At 40.0% G+C, this 18895-nt stretch overlaps 1 protein-coding gene across 4 annotated transcripts in view; it reads left to right on the top strand.

Moving 5' to 3' along the window:
* PRCP (prolylcarboxypeptidase) overlaps positions 1 to 18895 on the top strand; it is an 86169-nt gene that overhangs the window by 30150 nt on the left and 37124 nt on the right. For all 4 annotated transcript variants that reach the window (XM_027532229.1, XM_027532228.1, XM_027532226.1 and 1 more), the window contains exon 3: positions 11661 to 11801. In XM_027532229.1, coding sequence (XP_027388030.1) covers positions 11661 to 11801 — 141 coding nt within the window. The remainder of the gene's footprint in view (positions 1 to 11660; positions 11802 to 18895) is intronic.

The raw sequence follows: 18895 nt of genomic DNA, 5'->3' as shown, positions 1-18895 counted from the left end.
ATTCATTCTATGTATATTCATTGATTCCCGCCCCACCCCACCCCCCCACCCCCCGCCTTGGTGGCATCGTGTGGCAAGCAGGATCTTAGTTCCCTGACAGTGGATTGAACTCAGGACTCCTGCAGTGGTAGCGCAGATTCCTAACCCCTGAATCACCAGGGGAATCCCTATTCATTGATCTTCTACCATGTGCCAGATCTTATTCTACTCACTGGGGACTTAGCAGTGAACAAAACAGACAAAAATCTTTGCCTCATTAAGGCTCTATTGCTCGTGTACCTATTTCACTTACTGTTGGTTTAGAGAGGCAATCTCAGATTTCAGGTTTCTCTTTATAGGGAGATTTTAGGTGTTAGCCTGGTGAATCTAATATCATCATCTCTTAAATTATGTATCTTCTGCTACAAACAACAGCAGTTCCTGAATATGCTTGTTATGCAGAGTTCATCATGCTCTTTGCTTGACACGCTTTTCTGTACTTGAAAAAATTCTTATTACTCTTCAGAGTTCAACTCAGGTATCACTTCCTCAGTGAAGCCTTCCATGATTCCCTTGGGTCAGACTGTAACCTCTCAGCTCCCACAATACTTTGTATGTAGAACTTACCATCTTGTGACTGTTTGTTAGTTATGCTCATCACTTTTTTAGATTAAAAACTTGAGAAATGGAATTGTATCTTAGTTCTCTTTCCTAATGCCTGTTACTTAATGAGTACTCAATACACATTTTTAAGTGAAAGAGAAATTAAATATAGATGTGATTTAGTATAATTTACGTATGACTATAGTGAAATAGGAGCTTCCCTGGTGGCTCAGACAGTAAAGAATCTGCCTGCAATGCAAGAGACCTGGGCTTAATCCCTGGATTGGGAAGATTCCCTGGAGAAGGAAATGGCAACCCATTCTTGCCAGGGAAATCCCATGGACAGAGGAGCCTGGTGGGCTACAGTACATGTGGGTTGCAAAAGAGTGGAACACGACTTAGCGACTAAAGAACAACATAGTGAAGTAGAAATACACGCATGTACATTATAAAATAAAACATGTATCTTAAATGTAGTCTTAAGTGTTTACAAATCTATTTGCTAATTATCTTGCTAAGTCACTTCAGTCATGTCCAACTCTCTGTAACCCCATGGACTGTAGCCTGCCAGGCTCCTCTGTCCATGGAATTCTCCAGGCAAGAATACTGAAATGGGTTGCCATGCCCTCCTCCAGGGTATCTTCCTGACCCAGGAATTGAACCCACGTCTCTTTTGTCTCCTGCATTGTCAGGTGGGTTCTATACCACTGAGCTACCAGGGAAGGCCTAATTATCTTACAAGTATAGAAAAAATGCACCAGCCTAACTCTAGAATCCTCTAATTCTCTTTTAGAGTCACCTTCCCCCTGCAAGAGTAATCACTATTCTGACTTCTAACAACATGCATTTTGAACCCTGATATTAAACTATGTGAATATATCTTTGTTTGAAAAGAAAGATTTAAAATAATTGACATCTCTATAACTCAGGTTTTTTTCATTTCAGACTTAGGACTTGAGATTTAAGTTCCCTTCCTGTCCTAAAATTGTTATGACTCTAATATTTAAAACTTAACAGTTCTCCCACTTTATTGCTTATACAATACTGCCCTCTGACGATGTAATATTTCCTAAAATTTAAATAGATAATTTCCAACTTGAGAGCTTAGGCTGTGGTCAGGTAATTCTAGTGGTACATAGCTCCCTGAAGCCACACTAAGTTATTGACTGTGAGGTGCTGTGATAGAGTTGTTTAGCCAATAGATGATACCGGAATCTTCCTCTGCTGGAGCACTTGACTATTCTTTGACAAAACATGTATTGATTTACTGGAATGTTTTGGGCCTTCTGAAGGGCAGGACATAAAGACAGCATATTAAAAGCAAAGACATTACTTTGCCAAAAAAGGTCTGTCTAGTCAAGGCTATGATTTTTCCAGTAGTCATGTATGGATGTGAGAGTTGGACTATAAAGAAAGCTGAATATAGAAGAATTGATGCTTTTGAATTGTGTTGTTGGAGAAGACTCTTGAGAGTCCCTTGGACTGCAAGGAGATCAAACCAGTCCATCCTAAAGGAGATTAGTCCTGGGTGTTCATTGGAGGGACTGATGTTGAAGCTGAAACTCCAGTACTTTGGCCGCCTAATGTGGAGAGCTGACTCATTTGAAAAGACCTTGATGCTGGGAAAGATTGAGGGCAGGAGGAGAAGGGGACGGCAGACGATGAGATGGTTGGATGGCATCACTGACACATTGGACATGGGTTTGGATGGACTCCGGGAGTTCGAGATGGACAGGGAGGCCTGGCGTGCTGTGGTTCATGGGGTCACAAAGAGTTGGACATGACTGAGCGACTGAACTGACTAAACTGAAAGGGCAGGATATCTTCACCTTTGTTTTAATATTAGAGTACAGGATATTATGATGTCATAGGATTTTGGTAATTTAGAATATGATTTTCCTTTTGGAGTCTTCCTGAGCACTTTAAAATTTTGCTGTACCCATTTTCCGACCAAGTATGTACTGTTAAAAATATAATTAGATGCCGTTGTGATATTTATTTATACCATTATTGAGTTCATAATAGCTTCTCTTATATTTTCTCAAGCACTAGCTTGATATATATATGTCTATGAGAATTTAACATTAACAAGAGGTCCTTATACACAGAAATATGGGAAACCACATTTAGAAGATTTGAACTGCATTTGTTTAATAATTATAAAGTATCTGTCTTGTAGAGGGGCACTATGGTAGCTATTGTGTTCTTGCCTTTCTAACAATCTGTTAGTAGGTGTAGGAAGTTGGATAGCCAAACTTTTTTCCACAGTGGATTCTCGTATATCCTTTTATTCCCTTCCCAGTTTGTTATTTTACCTTTAAGTAAATAATTTATATCTAAGAGTTTCTTTTTTGAGACTAAGAGCAGGTTACAAATAATATGTAGAAGGAAAGAATACATTTTTCTTGTGTATATTAATATGCACAGAAAGATGTTTGAAAATATGCCACATCTTGTTACATAGACGGATGGTTTGATTTGAAGGGAATCTCTGAGCAAACATCTACCTTCCTTGTTAAAATAAACTAGACCTTCTATGATTGGCAATGAAAGGAGCATCCCTGTGGGGAGGGAAGGACATTCCTGTTTCTTAGACTCACCTTCCTCTTGGAGGGACTTGTGATCCTTTTCCTTGTCACCATCTCCACTCTGTCATCAAGGGACACTGTTTCCTTTTTAATTCTTTAAGTCAGATTTACCCTCCAGTCTTTCCTGGTATCTTCAGACTAAGCAACAGTTAGAACCGGACATGGAACAATAGACTGGTTCCAAATTGGGAAAGGAGTATGTCAAGGCTATCTTGTCACCTTGCTTATTTAACTTACATGCAGAGTACATCATGAGAAGTGCCAGGCTGGATGAAACACAAGCTGGAATCAAGATTTCTGGGAGAAATATCAATAACCTCAGATACACAGATGACACCACCTTTATAGCACAAAGCAAAGAGAAACTAAAGAGCCTCTTAATGAAGGTGAAAGTGGAGAGTGAAAAAGCTGGCTTAAAACTTAACATTCAGAAAACTAAGATCATGATATCCTGTCCCATCTCTTCGTGGCAAATAGATGGGGAAACAGTGAGAGACTTTATTTTCTTGGGCTCCAAAATCACTGCAGATGGTGACTACAGCCATGAAATTAAAAGATGCTTGCTCCTTGGAAGAAAAGCTATAACCAACCTAGACAGCATATTAAGAAGCAGAGATAATACTTTGCTGACAAAGGCCCATCTAGTCAAAGCTATGGTTTTTCCAGTAATCATGTATGAGAGTTGGACCATAAGGAAGGCTGAGTGCCAAAGAATTGATGCTTTTGAACTGTGGTGTTGGAGAAGACTCTTGAGAGTCCCTTGGACTGCAAGGAGATCAAGCCAGTCCATCCTAATGGAAATCAGTCCTAAATATTCATTGGAAGGACTGATGCTGAAGCTGAAGCTCCAATACTTAGGCCACCTGATGTGAAGAGCTGACTCATTAGAAAAGACACTGATGCTGGGAAAGATTGAAGGCAGGAGGAGAAGGGGATGACAGAGGATGAGATGGTTGGATGGCATCACCAACTCAATTGACATGAGTCTGAGTAAGCTCCGGGAGTTGGTAATGGACAGGGAAGCCTGGCGTGCTGCAGTCCATGGGGTCACAAAGAGGCAGACACAACTGAGCAACTGAACAGCAAGAACTTTCCTGGTATTTTCAGAATACAGATGAATAAAGTAGTGTTGCCAAAATCTTGACTGTGCACCAATGCTGAAGAGAAATACAGAGACAGAGTTTTGGAAGGGTAAGAAAAATGGCTTTATCTTGGCCCAGCAGAGGGGAATACATAGCAGGCTAGCACCTCAAGAATTGTGCCCCTTTTTGCTTGGGAATGGGGAGTTTTATATCATTCTGAAGGTCTTGTATTTTTTTTTTTTTTTTTTCCTTTCTGCAAATTTTCAAAATGGCCACAGCTGGCTTTAGGTAACTCAGCAACCAGGACTGGTGTCACTGAAGTTATCTAGCCCATGGCCTTTTTGAAAATGCAGAATGCTACAAGACAGTGTAGGGGAAGAAGAATGTCAGGTGCCAAGTACAATACGTATGGAATCAGAGTAATTAGTTTTGTTTAGCTTTGTAAAGGGCAAGTCTAGCTATAAAAGTGTTTGTTAGTAGTAACAGCTAAAGAATAACCAAGGTTGTTTAAATCTTGCAGGCCTGTTTGACTGGTATGTACCAAAGGCTGTTCACTCATTTCTGTTTTTGCAGCAACAGTAGAACATTCGAAGGATTCTTGAAATGTTCTGACATAATCAAGTGAAAACAAGTCAAGAGTCACCCATGATCTGATTCATAAGCTATAGCTTGCTCTCCCATCTAGTCCCAGCTCAGGGCTCCTCCTGCATGAGGGACAGTTTAGGCAGGCTCTACTTTTCTCCACCCAGAGACCTGGAAGCTGGCAAAACCCCACCATCCTTTCAGATTTTGGTTCCTTCTGGAAGTTGTGTCCTTCTACCATGAAGGTGTCTACCCCTTCAGGGGAGGTCCAGCTTGCCCAGAAACAATGTTAGCCTCCATTTAGGAACTCTAACAGAATGTCATGCCATAAATCTAAGATTAATACAGGGCACACACCATCAAATGGAGGAAAGGAAGTCTTATCTCATTTCAATGTCTCTGGTCTAGAACTGGACACCAGAGAGCCCTCTTTCAAGGTACCTTAATTTGAAGTGTGAGTCTGTTTTTTGCCCTGTGTATTTTAGTAAAATTCTGTTGTTATTGTATATCTGGATATGTAAATGAAACCCAACTGTAAACCGATTTTCCTAAAACTAAAGCCTACTGAGTAAGAGTCAACATTGTTTTCTTTTTATGAGTCAGATAAGACCGAGTGACTTCACTTTCACTTTTCACTTCCATGCATTGGAGAAGGAAATGGCAACCCACTTCAGTGTTCTTGCCTGGAGAATCCCAGGGACGGGGGAGCCTGGTGGGCTGCCGTCTATGGGATCGCACAGAGTTGGACATGACTTAGCAGCAGCAGCCTAATTAAATGAGTTAAAAACAATATAGTAACAATTACTGAGTTAAGTCAGTGAAAAGACCATATTCTTCAGTAAAACTGTTCGTATATGGGTGGGAATGTGTACTTCATTTTGCAAATCTAGGAGAAAGATACCCTAGTGCCCCCTGCTAAAGGTTGAAGTTTGTATCCAGCCCTATCTGCAATAGTGTGTTACAATGAAAAAAGCAGACTGGATTTTGTGAGAGGTAGGATTGGGTAGTGAAAAACACACATGAAGAAGAATTGTATTTTATTTATTAGTTATATTACCTTAAGCAAGTTATCTGACCTCTCTGAGCTTTCGTATCCTTATTTATAGGATTGGTGTAATGAACATGCTCCCAGAGGCTGATGGGGAGGATGGTAAGGCGATCTGTGTAAAGCACCAACACAGTACCACACCCGGAATAAGTGTTCTGTGTTACCCCCCGCCCCCTTTCTCCAAGTTGCCACCAAAACTGCTTCTAATAGGTGTGATGTTCTTACAGGCTTTTCTGGATGTGGATTTTATTTTTGAGTAGTTTTAAAGTCCATGTAGTTATTGTTGCCACAATAAACTATTTAAAGGATGTTCCCTTTGTTTCTTCCTGTCTACCCATTCTCATGGATCTCTTCTATCCTCTACAAGGTGAAGGAGGGAAATATCTCTTGAAATATCTCTTGAAACAGGACCATATTTTAGAGAGAACTGCTGTGTGTGACTAGAGGTGTTCTCCGTTTTTGAGATCATGTTTGCATGGCTTTTATGGTGCTATTATTTTAGTTATCTCAATATACCAAATTGAAAAAATAATTAAAAATTCGAGGTTTGCCTCTGACTTGTAACCTTGGCCAAGCCACTTGACCTCTTTGAGCCTGGTTTTTTTCAGTTGAACAGTGCAGATCAACTGGCTTCTAAGTCCCTTGTCTCTGTTTCTGTTGTGGTTTATAAAATTTCTATTCAGGATCCCATAGCTGAAAGTGGTATGCAGCCCTCAGCTCTCCACAGCAGAGGGCACACTGCACCTAGTGTGCCGGGCCATTAGGTATTGGGAACTGTCTACAGTTGTATAGTCTGAAGTGCGTATCCCTGATGATTAGGAAGAGTCAAGAAAATTCTGTAAATCAATGTTTTACAAAGGATATTTCACTACTTGTTTCTAGCTCTTTACTATTTAGCTGAAGCACCCAAGAAATAGGAGATTTTGATGTTCTAGTGGGATGTCCTATAATTCTGTGAAGAGCTTTGTCACTCTCCACCTCACTTACCTCATCTTGGTATCCCATTCTTGGGACCGGTGTGCAGATGGGGTGGAGTGGAGAGCTAGCATTCCTTGAGCATGCATTATACATTAGGGACTCTTCCTGGTACTTTAGTTATGTTTAATCTTTACAGTAATCCTTTGAGTTGTATGTTATTATCTTTATTTTATATAGGATGAAAATGGGGCTCAAACAGGTTAAGTGGCTTGCCTGAGGCCTCCCAGTAACAATTCAAGTTCACATCTGTTAACTCCTGAATCTGCTTGCTTTCTATCATACCAGAGTTCCACCCCCTTTCTCCCAAATTAAACAATTAGGGATTGCTAGGAGCAGGAGTGCCCTGAGAGTGGCCATATAAGGAAGTTTGGCTTTCTCTAAAGTTCTTGTGGCTCTTGTAATTCTACATATAAGCCTTTTCTCAATGCTTGGCTCTAAAGTCAGTGGGTAAATTGAAAATCACTATGGCAGAATTATCTTTGAGAATACCAGGGGGAAGTCATCTTATTAGAGAGCCATGTACTCCCTTTCTTTAACTACAGCACAGCTAGTCTTTCTTCCTTTGTTGAAACAGATCATGGTTTTTCCTGTTGAGCTTCAAATGATGCAGTTGGCGTGTATTTAGGGGCTGTGGTGGGTGGTAATTCATATCTTTGAGCATCAGAGTCTCATTCAGCATTGTGTGTGTGTGTGTGTGTGTGTGTGTGTGTGTGTGTGTTAGTCACTCAGTCATGTCTAACTTTTTGCAACCCCATGGACTGTAGCCTACCAGGTTCCTCTGTCCGTGGTGATTCTCTAGGCGAGAATACTGGAGTGGGCTGCCATTCCCTTCTCCAAGGGATCTTCCCTACCCAAGGATTGAACCCAGGTCTCAGCATAGTGAGAAGCTTACATATTAGAAGTATTCTGAAACTTCGATCAAGAGAAGGAAGAGCAGATTCATGTCTTATTTAGGGGCTTAACTCATTTGTTCTCAGAACATTAGCTGTACTAATGAATGCACAGAATTGCTTGGTGTGCATGTGTGCTAAGTTGCTTCAGTCATGTCTGACTCTGTGTGACCCTAAGGACTGCAACCTGCCAGGCTCCTGTCCAGGGGATTCTCCAAGCAAGAATACGGGAGTGGGTTGTCCTGCGCTCCTACATGGGATCTTCCTGACCCAGAGATCGAACCTGTGTCTCTTAAGTCTACCTGCATTGGCAGGCGGGTTCTTTACCACTAGCGCCACCTGGGAAGCCCCAGAATTACTCGGAGGCCTTGTTAAAACACAAGTTACTGGGTTCTACTCCCCGCAGTTTCTAATTCAGTAGGCCTGGGAATTTGCATTTTTAACAAGTAGGCCAGAGAATTTGTATTTTTAACAAGTTCCTAGATGAAGCTGATGTTGGTATCTAGGGACCTTACATGGAGAAACAGTATATTAATTTGAACGGAAGCAAGTGGAATCACTTGTCTATCTTTCCTTCACTGTTTGTCTGTTTCTCTTGCTCTTTTTTACTTTGAGTCTTAGTGAGCGTAGTTGAATTAGTTTGAGTTAAATTAAGGAGCTGTGGCTCAGTCACTTCTTTATCCGGTTGCTCAGTTTACTTCTTGGCCTAGAACAAGTACTTGGCCCATTCAGTTGATGCTTGTTGGATAAGTGATTGAGTGAGTTAATGTATGTCATATGTGCTTGCTAAGTCGCTTCAGTCATGTCTGACTCTTTGCGAACCTATAGAGCCCATCAGCCGAGAAGGCAATGGCACCCCACTCCAGTACTCTTGCCTGGAAAATCCCATGGACAGAGGAGCCTGGTGGGCTGCAATCCATGGGGTTGCTAAGAGTCAGACACAACTTCACTTTTACTTTTCACTTCCATGCATTGGAGAAGGAAATGGCAACCCACTCCAGTATTCTTGCCTGGAGAATCCCAGGGATGGGGGAGCCTGGTGGCTGCCGTCTGTGGGGTCGCACAGAGTCAGACACGACTGAAGCGATTTAGCAGCAGCAGCAGCAGCAGAGCTCATCAAGCTCCTCTGTCCAGGGGATCTCCAGGCAAGAGTACTGGAGTGGATTGCTGTGCTCTCTTCAAGATATGTCATAGGAGGGTGTTTTTTTTTTTTTTTAGCACATGGATATCATTATTATATACCTGCCCCATACAAACTGCTTATTTTACTTAATGGTAAATAGTCTTTATATTAGAATAGCCTGTATTTTAAGACCATATATGGTAAAGATTGTGGACATTGGGAAGTGTGTATAAGGTGTAGAGTTGAGAAACTTGCATTTTGGAACCTGTGGTACGAATGTGAAGCGTGTGTGTGTGTGTGTGTGTGTGTGTGTGTGTGTAGATGGAGTGGTTACAGGGAGTTCCATTTCTTTTGGAATGGTCTAGAGAAATCTTGCAAGGTCTGGGTTAGGTCAGAACCAACTCCTGCCCCAGGGAGGTTGGAGTAACACTGGATCAGCCTATGTGTGCCCCAGACCAGACCCTGCATTCTCACTCCTGTCCCTCCGGAGCACTGAGGAATTCAGACCTTGTGATCCTAAAGGCTTGGTGGGCTCTGTCTGTTGTAACTCTTTAAATTCAGATAGTTGTATGTGAACTTTACCATATTATAGTATTTAACAATTGCATTTTTTAAGTGGTTAGTTCATTTAGTGAAGTTCGATTTAAGCTCAAAATTGTGTCATTTTGACATGATTTGTATTGTATCTGGCAAGTCTCAGTATCCAATATCTTTTGTCTCTTTTAGTATAGATTAAATTTTTTTTCCTTTAAATTCACTTTACTTTAACAAAAATAAAAAAAAATTTTTTTTAAGTATTTTTTGGCTGCATCTTACAGCATGCAGGATCTTAGTTCCCCAACCAGGGATTGAACCTGTGCTCCCTGCAGTGGAAGTGCGAGTCTTAACTGCTGGCTCAGTCTAGGAAGTTCCCATTTTACCTTTTCACTTTTTTTATGCTGAAGTATTTTTTTCTTCTTTTCTTAAATACTTTTATTCATTTATTTGGCTGTGCTGGGTGTTTGTTGGTGCACAGGCATTTCTGTTGTTGTGGCGAGTGGGGGCCATTCTTTAGTTGCGGTGTGTGGGCTTCTCATTGCTGAGCATAGGTTTCAGTAGTTGGAGGCATGTGGGCTCAGTATTTGTCCTGAGGCATGTGGGTTCTTCCTGAACCAGGGATCAAACCCGTGTCCCCTGCATTGGCAGATGGATTCTTCACCACTGAGCCACCAGAGAAGTCCTAAGCTGAAGTGTTTTCAAGTAAATTACAAACAGCATGATATTTTCTCTCTAAATCCTTTATATACAGCTGTAAAATAGAAAAACTTTTTCTTATGTAGCCAAAACAATATGATCACTCCTAACAAAATTAATGTTAATAAATCCTAGTTTGAACAAACAAGATGTAAATCACAATTTAGGACAACTGGGTTAATTTAAATATTACCTAGTCCATATTTAAATTAACCCAGTTGTCCCTAAATTGTGATTTACATCTTGTTTGTTCAAACTAGGATACAGTCTGGAATCATGCATTGCATCTGACTATTATGTTCCTTAAAATTTATTGTAATCTAAAACAAACAGTCCTTTAATCAGATATTACCTTGCCTTTTTGTTATAAAATACCTTATCTTTGAACTTGTCTGATCGCTTCTTTGGAGTATGTTCAGCTTGGTTTTCTACCTTTGTATTTCCCAGAAACTGGAAATTAGATACAGAGACTGGACTGAGATACAAACTGAACATTTTTGGCAAGAGTTTATCATGGATGATATGTGTTTTGTGTTGTGCAATGTGAGGAAATACATAATTCCTGTTCACACCACTGTTAGTGATGCTAACTTTGATCACTAGGTTAATAGGCTGATCTTGTGACAGGTAGTAATATGAATATTCATTTTCTTATCATCCATCCTCCTAATGCTTTTAACACTATTTAGTAATTCTTGCCTGAATCAGTAACTTCACTAGGGTTTGTCAAATACCATTTTTCTAATCCTGTCATTGCTTCTGCATTAGCTGACATTTGATAAAACAGAGCTATTTTTCATCAATTGGGACTATTTAGTACCCTGAAATACGATTCTGTTGGAAAGGCAAGTTAAATGTTGAGTTCTTTGCTTTTTTATTTACAACTTCTAAATGAGGAGTTGGCTTAATAAATAAATGGTGAGGAATAAATATTTTTCTTGCTTTCTCTTTTTTGATATCCTTATGGAGTAATGGATTTTCATGAATCAATTAAAATATGGAATCAAATGTTTTAATTAGCTACAATCATTATTCTTTTTATGTTCCATTTGTTTTATGTTCAATTAATTAAAACTTCAGCCAATGATAGTCCTTTGAATAGCATGAAATACCAAGATCCTGGCCCTTGGAATGTCAATTGTTATTGGGATGATAGACCTTTTCAATGGTCTTTCTAGTCCTTGAATTTCAATATTGAAAGTTTCAATAATGAAAATTTAAGTAGTAAGGAATGTCTGTATTTTAAAAATTGCTAAGTTCATATACTATTTCCAATTCAATTTTAACATTATTGTGTTTTTAAGTGGCCACTTGATTTTATAATTGTATATTTTACACGGAAAATCTCAACCAATAACATTGCTTTATCTTAAAATATGAAGAAAATGATTTCAAAATAACATCAATATTACTACTACTAATGAAACCAAATGAGGTTTGACATTTTTTTATTTTTGTAGCATAGCTTGATTTGAATGGAAGAATAATATATGTACTTTTTAGTTTTTAATTACTTTCCTTTGAAATATGTCGTCTGTTTCTTTTTTGTCATAGGTTGATCACTTTGGATTTAATATCGATAGAACTTTTAAACAGCGGTACCTAATAGCTGATAACTACTGGAAGGAAGATGGTGGATCCATACTTTTCTACACTGGTAATGAAGGGGACATTATTTGGTTTTGCAATAACACGGTATGTGCAGATGTGCTCAATTTCTTTTTTATTATGATCAACTAGAAAAAAATCTTTTGTAGTATATATGACCAAATAATTCTGAAGTTTAAAAAAAAAAGATAAACTCACAAATAATAGAGAAACAGCAAAAGTATGTGAATAGGCAGTTTACAAAAGAATAAATACAGACATCCAATGAGCCTGTTCAGCCTTAAAGAATTACATGTGAAAAGAATGAAATATGATACTATTTTTGGACAACTGAATTTTAAAAGATGAAAAAATATCCCAGCTTATTTCACAATTGAACTAGGATATGGCAGAAATGGGAGTAGGGATGTCATAACTATGTAATAAATATAGTTTATTGTTATTATTACAGTCTAGAATGAGAACACAAAGGCAGGAATTTTTGTTTGCTGTTCAGTGGTGTATCCTCAATCCAGGACTGTTTTAGGCATATAGCAGCTACTCATTAAATATTTGTTAAATGAATTAATTAATAAAATCTAAACAAAGCCAGTGCAAATAAGAAAAAAAAATGCAAGTTTGATTTTCAAATAGGAATGGACGAAGGTAGATATATTTTAGCTTTCCTGTTGTACTATTTTTCTTATATTTGTGAGGAAAAAAAATACTGTAGCTGTTAGCTTGCTTCTCTTGACTATTTATTCTATCTTCTTTTATAATAATGCTTAAATCTGTTAACAAAACTTAATTAAGACACATGAAAGGAAGAAATTTTCCTTTTTAATCAGCCAGAGCTAAGACTGCTGCTGCTGCTGCTGCTGCTGCTGCTAAGTTGCTTCAGTCGTGTCTGACTCTGTGCGACCCCAGAGATGGCAGCCCACCAGGCTCCCCCATCCCTGGGATTCTCCAGGCAAGAACACTGGAGTGGGTTGCCATTTCCTTCTCCAATGGATGAAAGTGAAAAGTGAAAGGGAAGTCGCTCAGTCGTGTCCAACTCCTATCGACCCCATGGACTACAGCCTACCAGGCTCCTCTCTCCATGGGATTTGCCAGGCAAGAGTACTAGAGTGGGTTGCCATTGCCTTCTCTGAGAACTAAGACTAGAAAATGTCAACTTTATACCAGAAAGCTAGTCTGTGAACTACCTTAGGGTGGGGACTGAATCATATTTTCTCCACTGCCAATGTCTGACATGGTGCTTGGTATTCAGAAGGTCTTAGTAAATGTTGAACTGAACTACATTAAAAGCAAAGATATGAACCCAATTATGTTGTATTATTGTATTCCATATTTCTAATTATTTCCTTGGGAATAACAATCCTTAGGATGTTATTAGTCTAAATATGTTAGTTGAAAATAAAATAATTCCCTAAGAACTGATTTCCTAGATATCTATTTCTCTTAGATGAGTGACAGATAAAATCAGAATTTATTTTCCATCAGATTCCTGCTCTGTAATTCTGTGAAACAACTGAGGCTGCCTTGTCTCCCTTTCACTTCCTTGTGCAATTGCTCTTTTATGCCAAGGCAACGGGTCTTCTCCAACATGACAATTCAAAAGCATCAATTCTTCAGCACTCAGCTTTCTTTATGGTCCAACTCTAACATCCATGCATGACTACTGGAAAAACCATAGCCTTGACTAGACAGACCTTTGTTGCAAAGTAATGTCTCTGCTTTTTAATATGCTATCTAGGTTGGTGATAACTTTCCTTCCAAGGAGTAAGTGTCTTTTAATTTCATGGCTGCAATCACCATCTGCAGTGATTTTGGAGCCCCAAAAAATAAATTTGCCATCTATTTGCCATGAAGTGATGGGACCAGATACCATGATCTTAGTTTTCTGAGTGTTGAGCCTTAAGCCAACTTTTTCATTCTCATCTTTCACCTTCATTAAGAGGCTCTTTAGTTCCTCTTCACTTTCTGCCATAAGGGTAGTGTCATCTGCATATCTGAGGTTATTGATGTTTCTCCTGGTGATCTTGATTCCAGCTTGTGCTTCTTCCAGCCCAATGTTTCTCATGATGTACTCTGCATATAAGTTAAATAAGCAGGGTGACAATATACAGCCCTATACGTCAGTACTCCTTTTCCTATTTCGAACCAGTCTGTTCCATGTCCAGTTCTAACTGTTGCTTCCTGACCTGCATACAGGTTTCTCAAGAGGCAGGTCAGGTGGTCTGGTATGCCCATCTCTTGAAGAATTGTCCACAGTTTATTGTGATCCACACAGTCAAAGGCTTTGGCATAGTCAATAAAGCAGAAATAGATGTTTTTTCTGGAACTCTCTTGCTTTTTCCATGATCCAGCGGATGTTGGCAATTTGATCTCTCGTTTCTCTGCCTTTTCTAAAACCAGCTTGAACATCTGGAAGCTCATGGTTCACATATTGCTGAAGCCTGGCTTGGAGAATTTTGAGCATTACTTTACTAGTGTGTGAGATGAGTGCAATTGTGTGGTAGTTTGAGCATTCTTTGGCATTGCCTTTCTTTGGGATTGGAATGAAAACTGACCTTTTCCAGTCCTGTGGCCACTGCTGAGTTTTCCAAATTCACTGGTATATTGAGTGCAGCACTTTCACAGCATCATCTTTCAGGATTTGAAATAGCTCCACTGGAATTCCATCACCTCCACTAGCTTTGTTCGTAGTGATGCTTTCTAAGGCCCACTTGACTTCACATTCCAGGATGTCTGGCTCTAGGTCAGTGATCACACCATCGTGATTATCTGGGTCGTGAAGATCTTTTTTGTACAGTTCTTCTGTGTATTCTTGCCACCTCTTCTTAATATCTTCTGCTTCTGTTAGGTCCATACCATTTCTTTCCTTTATTGAGCCCATATTTGCACGAAATGTTCCCTTGGTATCTCTAATTTTCTTGAAGAGATCTCTAGTTTTTCCCATTCTATTGCTTTCCTCTATTTCTTTGCATTGATCGCTGAGGAAGGCTTTCTTATCTCTTCTTGCTATTCTTTGGAACTCTGCATTCAGATGCTTATATCTTTCCTTTTCTCTTTTACTTTTTTCTTCTCTTCTTTTCACAGCTATTTGTAAGGCCTCCCCAGACAGCCATTTTGCTTTTTTGCGTTTCTTTTCCATGGGAATGGTCTTGATCTCTGTCTCCTGTACAGTGTCATGAACTCCATCCATAGTTCATCAGGCACTCTGTCTATCAGATCTAGTCCCTTAAATCTATTTCTCACTTCCACTGTATAATCATAAGGGATTTGATTTAGGTCATACCTGAATGGTCTAGTGGTTTTCCCCACTTTCTTCAATTTAAGTCTGAATTTGGCAATAAGGAGTTCATGATCTGAGCCACGGTCAGCTCCTGGTCTTGTTTTTGTTGACTCTATAGAGCTTCTCCATCTGTGGCTGCAAAGAATATAATCAATCTGATTTTGGTGTTGGCCATCTGGTGATGTCCATGTGTAGATTCTTCTCTTGTGTTGTTGGAAGAGGGTATTTGCTATGACCAGTGCATTCTCTTGGCAAAACTCCTATTAGTCTTTGCCCTGCTTCATTCTGTACTCCAAGGCCAAATTTGCCTGTTACTCCAAGTGTTTCTTTACTTCCTACGTTGCATTCCAGTCCTCTGTAATGAAAAGGACATCTTTTTTGGGTGTTAGTTCTAAAAGGTCTTGTAGGTCTTCATAGAACCGTTCAATTTCAGCTTTTTCAGCGTTACTGGTTGGGGCATAGGCTTGGATCACCGTGATATTGAATGGTTTGCCTTGGAAATGAACAGAGATCATTCTGTAGTTTTGGAGATTGCATCCAAATACTGGATTTCGGACTCTTTTGTTGACCATGATGGCTACTGCATTTCTTCTAAGGGATTCCTGCCCACAGTAGGAGATATAATGGTCATCTGAGTTAAATTAATCCATTCCAGTCAATTTTAGTTCACTGATTCCTAGAATGTCAACATTCACTCTTGCCATCTCCTGTTTGACCACTTCCAATTTGCCTTGATTCATGGACCCAGCATTCCAGGTTTCTATGCAATATTGCTCTTTACAACATCAGACCTTGCTTCCATCACCAGTCACATCCACAACTGGGTGTTGTTTTTGCTTTGTCTCTGTCTCTTCATTCTTTCTGGAGTTATTTCTCCACTGATCTCCAGTAGCATATTGGGCACCTACTGACCTGAGGAGTTCATCTTTTAGTGTCCTATCTTTTTGCCTTTTCATACTGTTCATGGGGTTCTCAAGGCAAGAATACTGAAGTGGTTTGCCATTCCCTTCTCCAGTGGACCACATTCTGTCAGACCTCTCCACCATGACCCGTCCATCTTGGGTGGCCCCACATGGCATGGCTTAGTTTCATTGAGTTAGACAAGGCTGTGGCCATGTGATCAGACTGGCTAGTTGTCTGTGATTGTGGTTTCAGTCTGTCTGCCCTCTGATGCCCTCTCTGAGTGCCTACCGTCTTACTTGGGTTTCTCTTACCTTGGACGTGGGGTATTTCTTCACAGCTGCTCCAGCAAAGTGCAGCCACTGCTCCTTACCTTGGACATGGGGTAGCTCCTCATGGCTGCTGCTCCTGACCTTGGACGTGGGGTAGCTCGCATCCAGATTAATACATTTCCTTCCTCTCAAAACCTGAGGTCAACTCTTCTGATTACTTTGATGGATGATCCTTACTGTTAAGAAACTCATACTCTGGTAGGGTCAGACATAGATAAGCAAATGTTGCAACAAAGTAATAGAGATCCATACCTGTTGAGAGTGGTATTATAGGAGGGTGTGATAAGCAAGTCATCAAGAGGGCAGGCAGAGGAGAGTATCTTGAGCTGGGGTACAGTGTCTGTAGATACATGGCAGGGGTAGGGAATGAGCAAGGTGTTAAGAGAGAAAATGGTCTTATTGAAACCATCACAAATAACAGATTAAAGTCTCCGTCCTCACGTGCATACAGCTCTCTTCATTGTTCATTTATTGGTCAAGGTAAAGAAAAAATTTGTCTTAGTCTTTGTTAGGATCTTCACAGGGGGCTCAGTGGTGCAGAATCTATCTGCAATGCAGAAGACCCAGGTTTGATCCCTTGGTTGGGTAGATCGCCTGGAGAAGGGAATGGCAGCGCACTCCAGGATTCTTGCCTGGAGAATTCCATGAACAGAGGAGCCTGGTCGGCTACAGTCCATGGGATCATAAAGAGTTGGACCCAACTGGGTGACTTAACACTTTCACTCAGTCTTTGTAAAGGAATAAGAGCTCATTAAAAAGGAATAATGTGCACTAGGAATGACAAGCAGTTGTAATCTATGCTAAATCTAAATCTGGGACTTCCATGGTGGCTTAGTAGTGAAGAATCTGCCTGCCAGTGCAGGAAATGTGGGTTCAATCCCTCAGTCTGGAAGATCCCCTGGAGAAGGAAATGGCAAACCTCTCCTGTGTTCTTGCCTGGGAAATCCCATGGGTAGAGGAGCTTGGTGGGCTACAGTCCATGGGGTTGGAAAAGACTAAATAACAGCAGCAAATCTCAATCTAGTTAATTGATGTTGGCCACCTAGAATGCTTTGTTAAGAAGGATTCTGAGGTCATAACTTTAGGTAAGTGAAAAAATTGCAGCCGTTAATTAGTGACCAGCATTATGTGTCGAAATAAGGAGGTTTGCACTTGATGATTGTATTCTGGAGCTAGGTGGCGTGTGCTTGAATGTTGGCTCTGCCACTTTCTTGCTCTGTGACTGTTACAGGTTTTTTAAACTGTGTCCTTGCCTGTAAAGTAGAGGTAATCAAAGTGCCTATCTTTTAGATTGTTATGATAACTAAGTGAATTAATATATGTTATGTGTTTAGAATGGTTTTTAATGAGTTGTAAGCACTCAATTAAAACAACAGAATGGGAAAGATTAGAGATCTCTTCAAGAAAATCAGAGATACCAAGGGAACATTTCATGCAAAGATGGGCTTGATAAAGGACAGAAATGATATGGACCTAACAGAAGCAGAAGATACTAAGAAGAGATGGCAAGAATATACAAAAGAACTGTACAAAAAAGATCTTCACGACCCAGATAATCACGATGGTGTGATCACTGACCTAGAGCCAAACATCCTGGAATGTGAAGTCAAGTGGGCCTTAGAAAGCATTACTATGAACAAAGCTAGTGGAGGTGATGGAATTCCAGTTGAGCTATTTCAAATCCTGAAAGATGATGCTGTGAAAGTGCTGCACTCAATATGCCAGCGAATTTGGAAAACTCAGCAGTGGCCACAGGACTGGAAAAGGTCAGTTTTCATTCCAATCCCAAAGAAAGGCAATACCAAAGAATGCTCAAACTACCACACAATTGCACTCATCTCACACACTAGTAAAGTAATGCTCAAAATTCTCCAAGCCAGGCTTCAGCAATATGTGAACCATGAGCTTCCAGATGTTCAAGCTGGCTTTAGAAAAGGCAGAGGAACCAGAGATCAAATTGCCAACATCCACTGGATCATGGAAAAAGCAAGAGAGTTCCAGAAAAACATCTATTTCTGCTTTATTGACTATGCCAAAGCCTTTGACTGTGTGGATCACAATAAATTGTGCAAAATTCTGAAAGAGATGGGAATACCAGACCACCTGATCTGCCTCTTGAAAAATTTGTATGCAGGTCAGGAAGCAACAGTTAGAACTGGACATGGAACAACAGACTGGTTCCAAATAGGAAAAGGAGTACGTCAGGGCTGTATATTGTCACCCTGCTTATTTAACTTATATGCAGAGTACATCATGAGAAACGCTGGATTGGAAAAAGCACAAGCTGGAATCAAGATTGCCAGGAGAAATATCAATAACCTCAGATATGCAGATGACATCACCCTTATGGCACAAAGTGAAGAGGAACTAAAAAGCCTCTTGATAAAAGTGAAAGTGGAGAGTGAAAAAGTTGGCTTAAAGCTTGACATTCAGAAAACGAAGATCATGGCATCCGGTTCCATCACTTCATGGGAAATAGATGGGGAAACAGTGGAAACAGTGTCAGACTTTATTTTTTTGGGCTCCAAAATCACTGCAGATGGTGACTGCAGCCATGAAATTAAAAGACGCTTACTCCTTGGAAGGAAAGTTATGACCAACCTAGATAGCATATTCAAAAGCAGAGACATTACTTTGCCAACAAAGGTCCGTCTAGTCAAGGCTATGGTTTT

The sequence above is a fragment of the Bos indicus x Bos taurus genome, chromosome 29 (genome assembly GCF_003369695.1).
Source record: "Bos indicus x Bos taurus breed Angus x Brahman F1 hybrid chromosome 29, Bos_hybrid_MaternalHap_v2.0, whole genome shotgun sequence".
NCBI lineage: Eukaryota > Metazoa > Chordata > Mammalia > Artiodactyla > Bovidae > Bos > Bos indicus x Bos taurus.
This window is presented reverse-complemented; position numbering and strand designations above follow the sequence as displayed.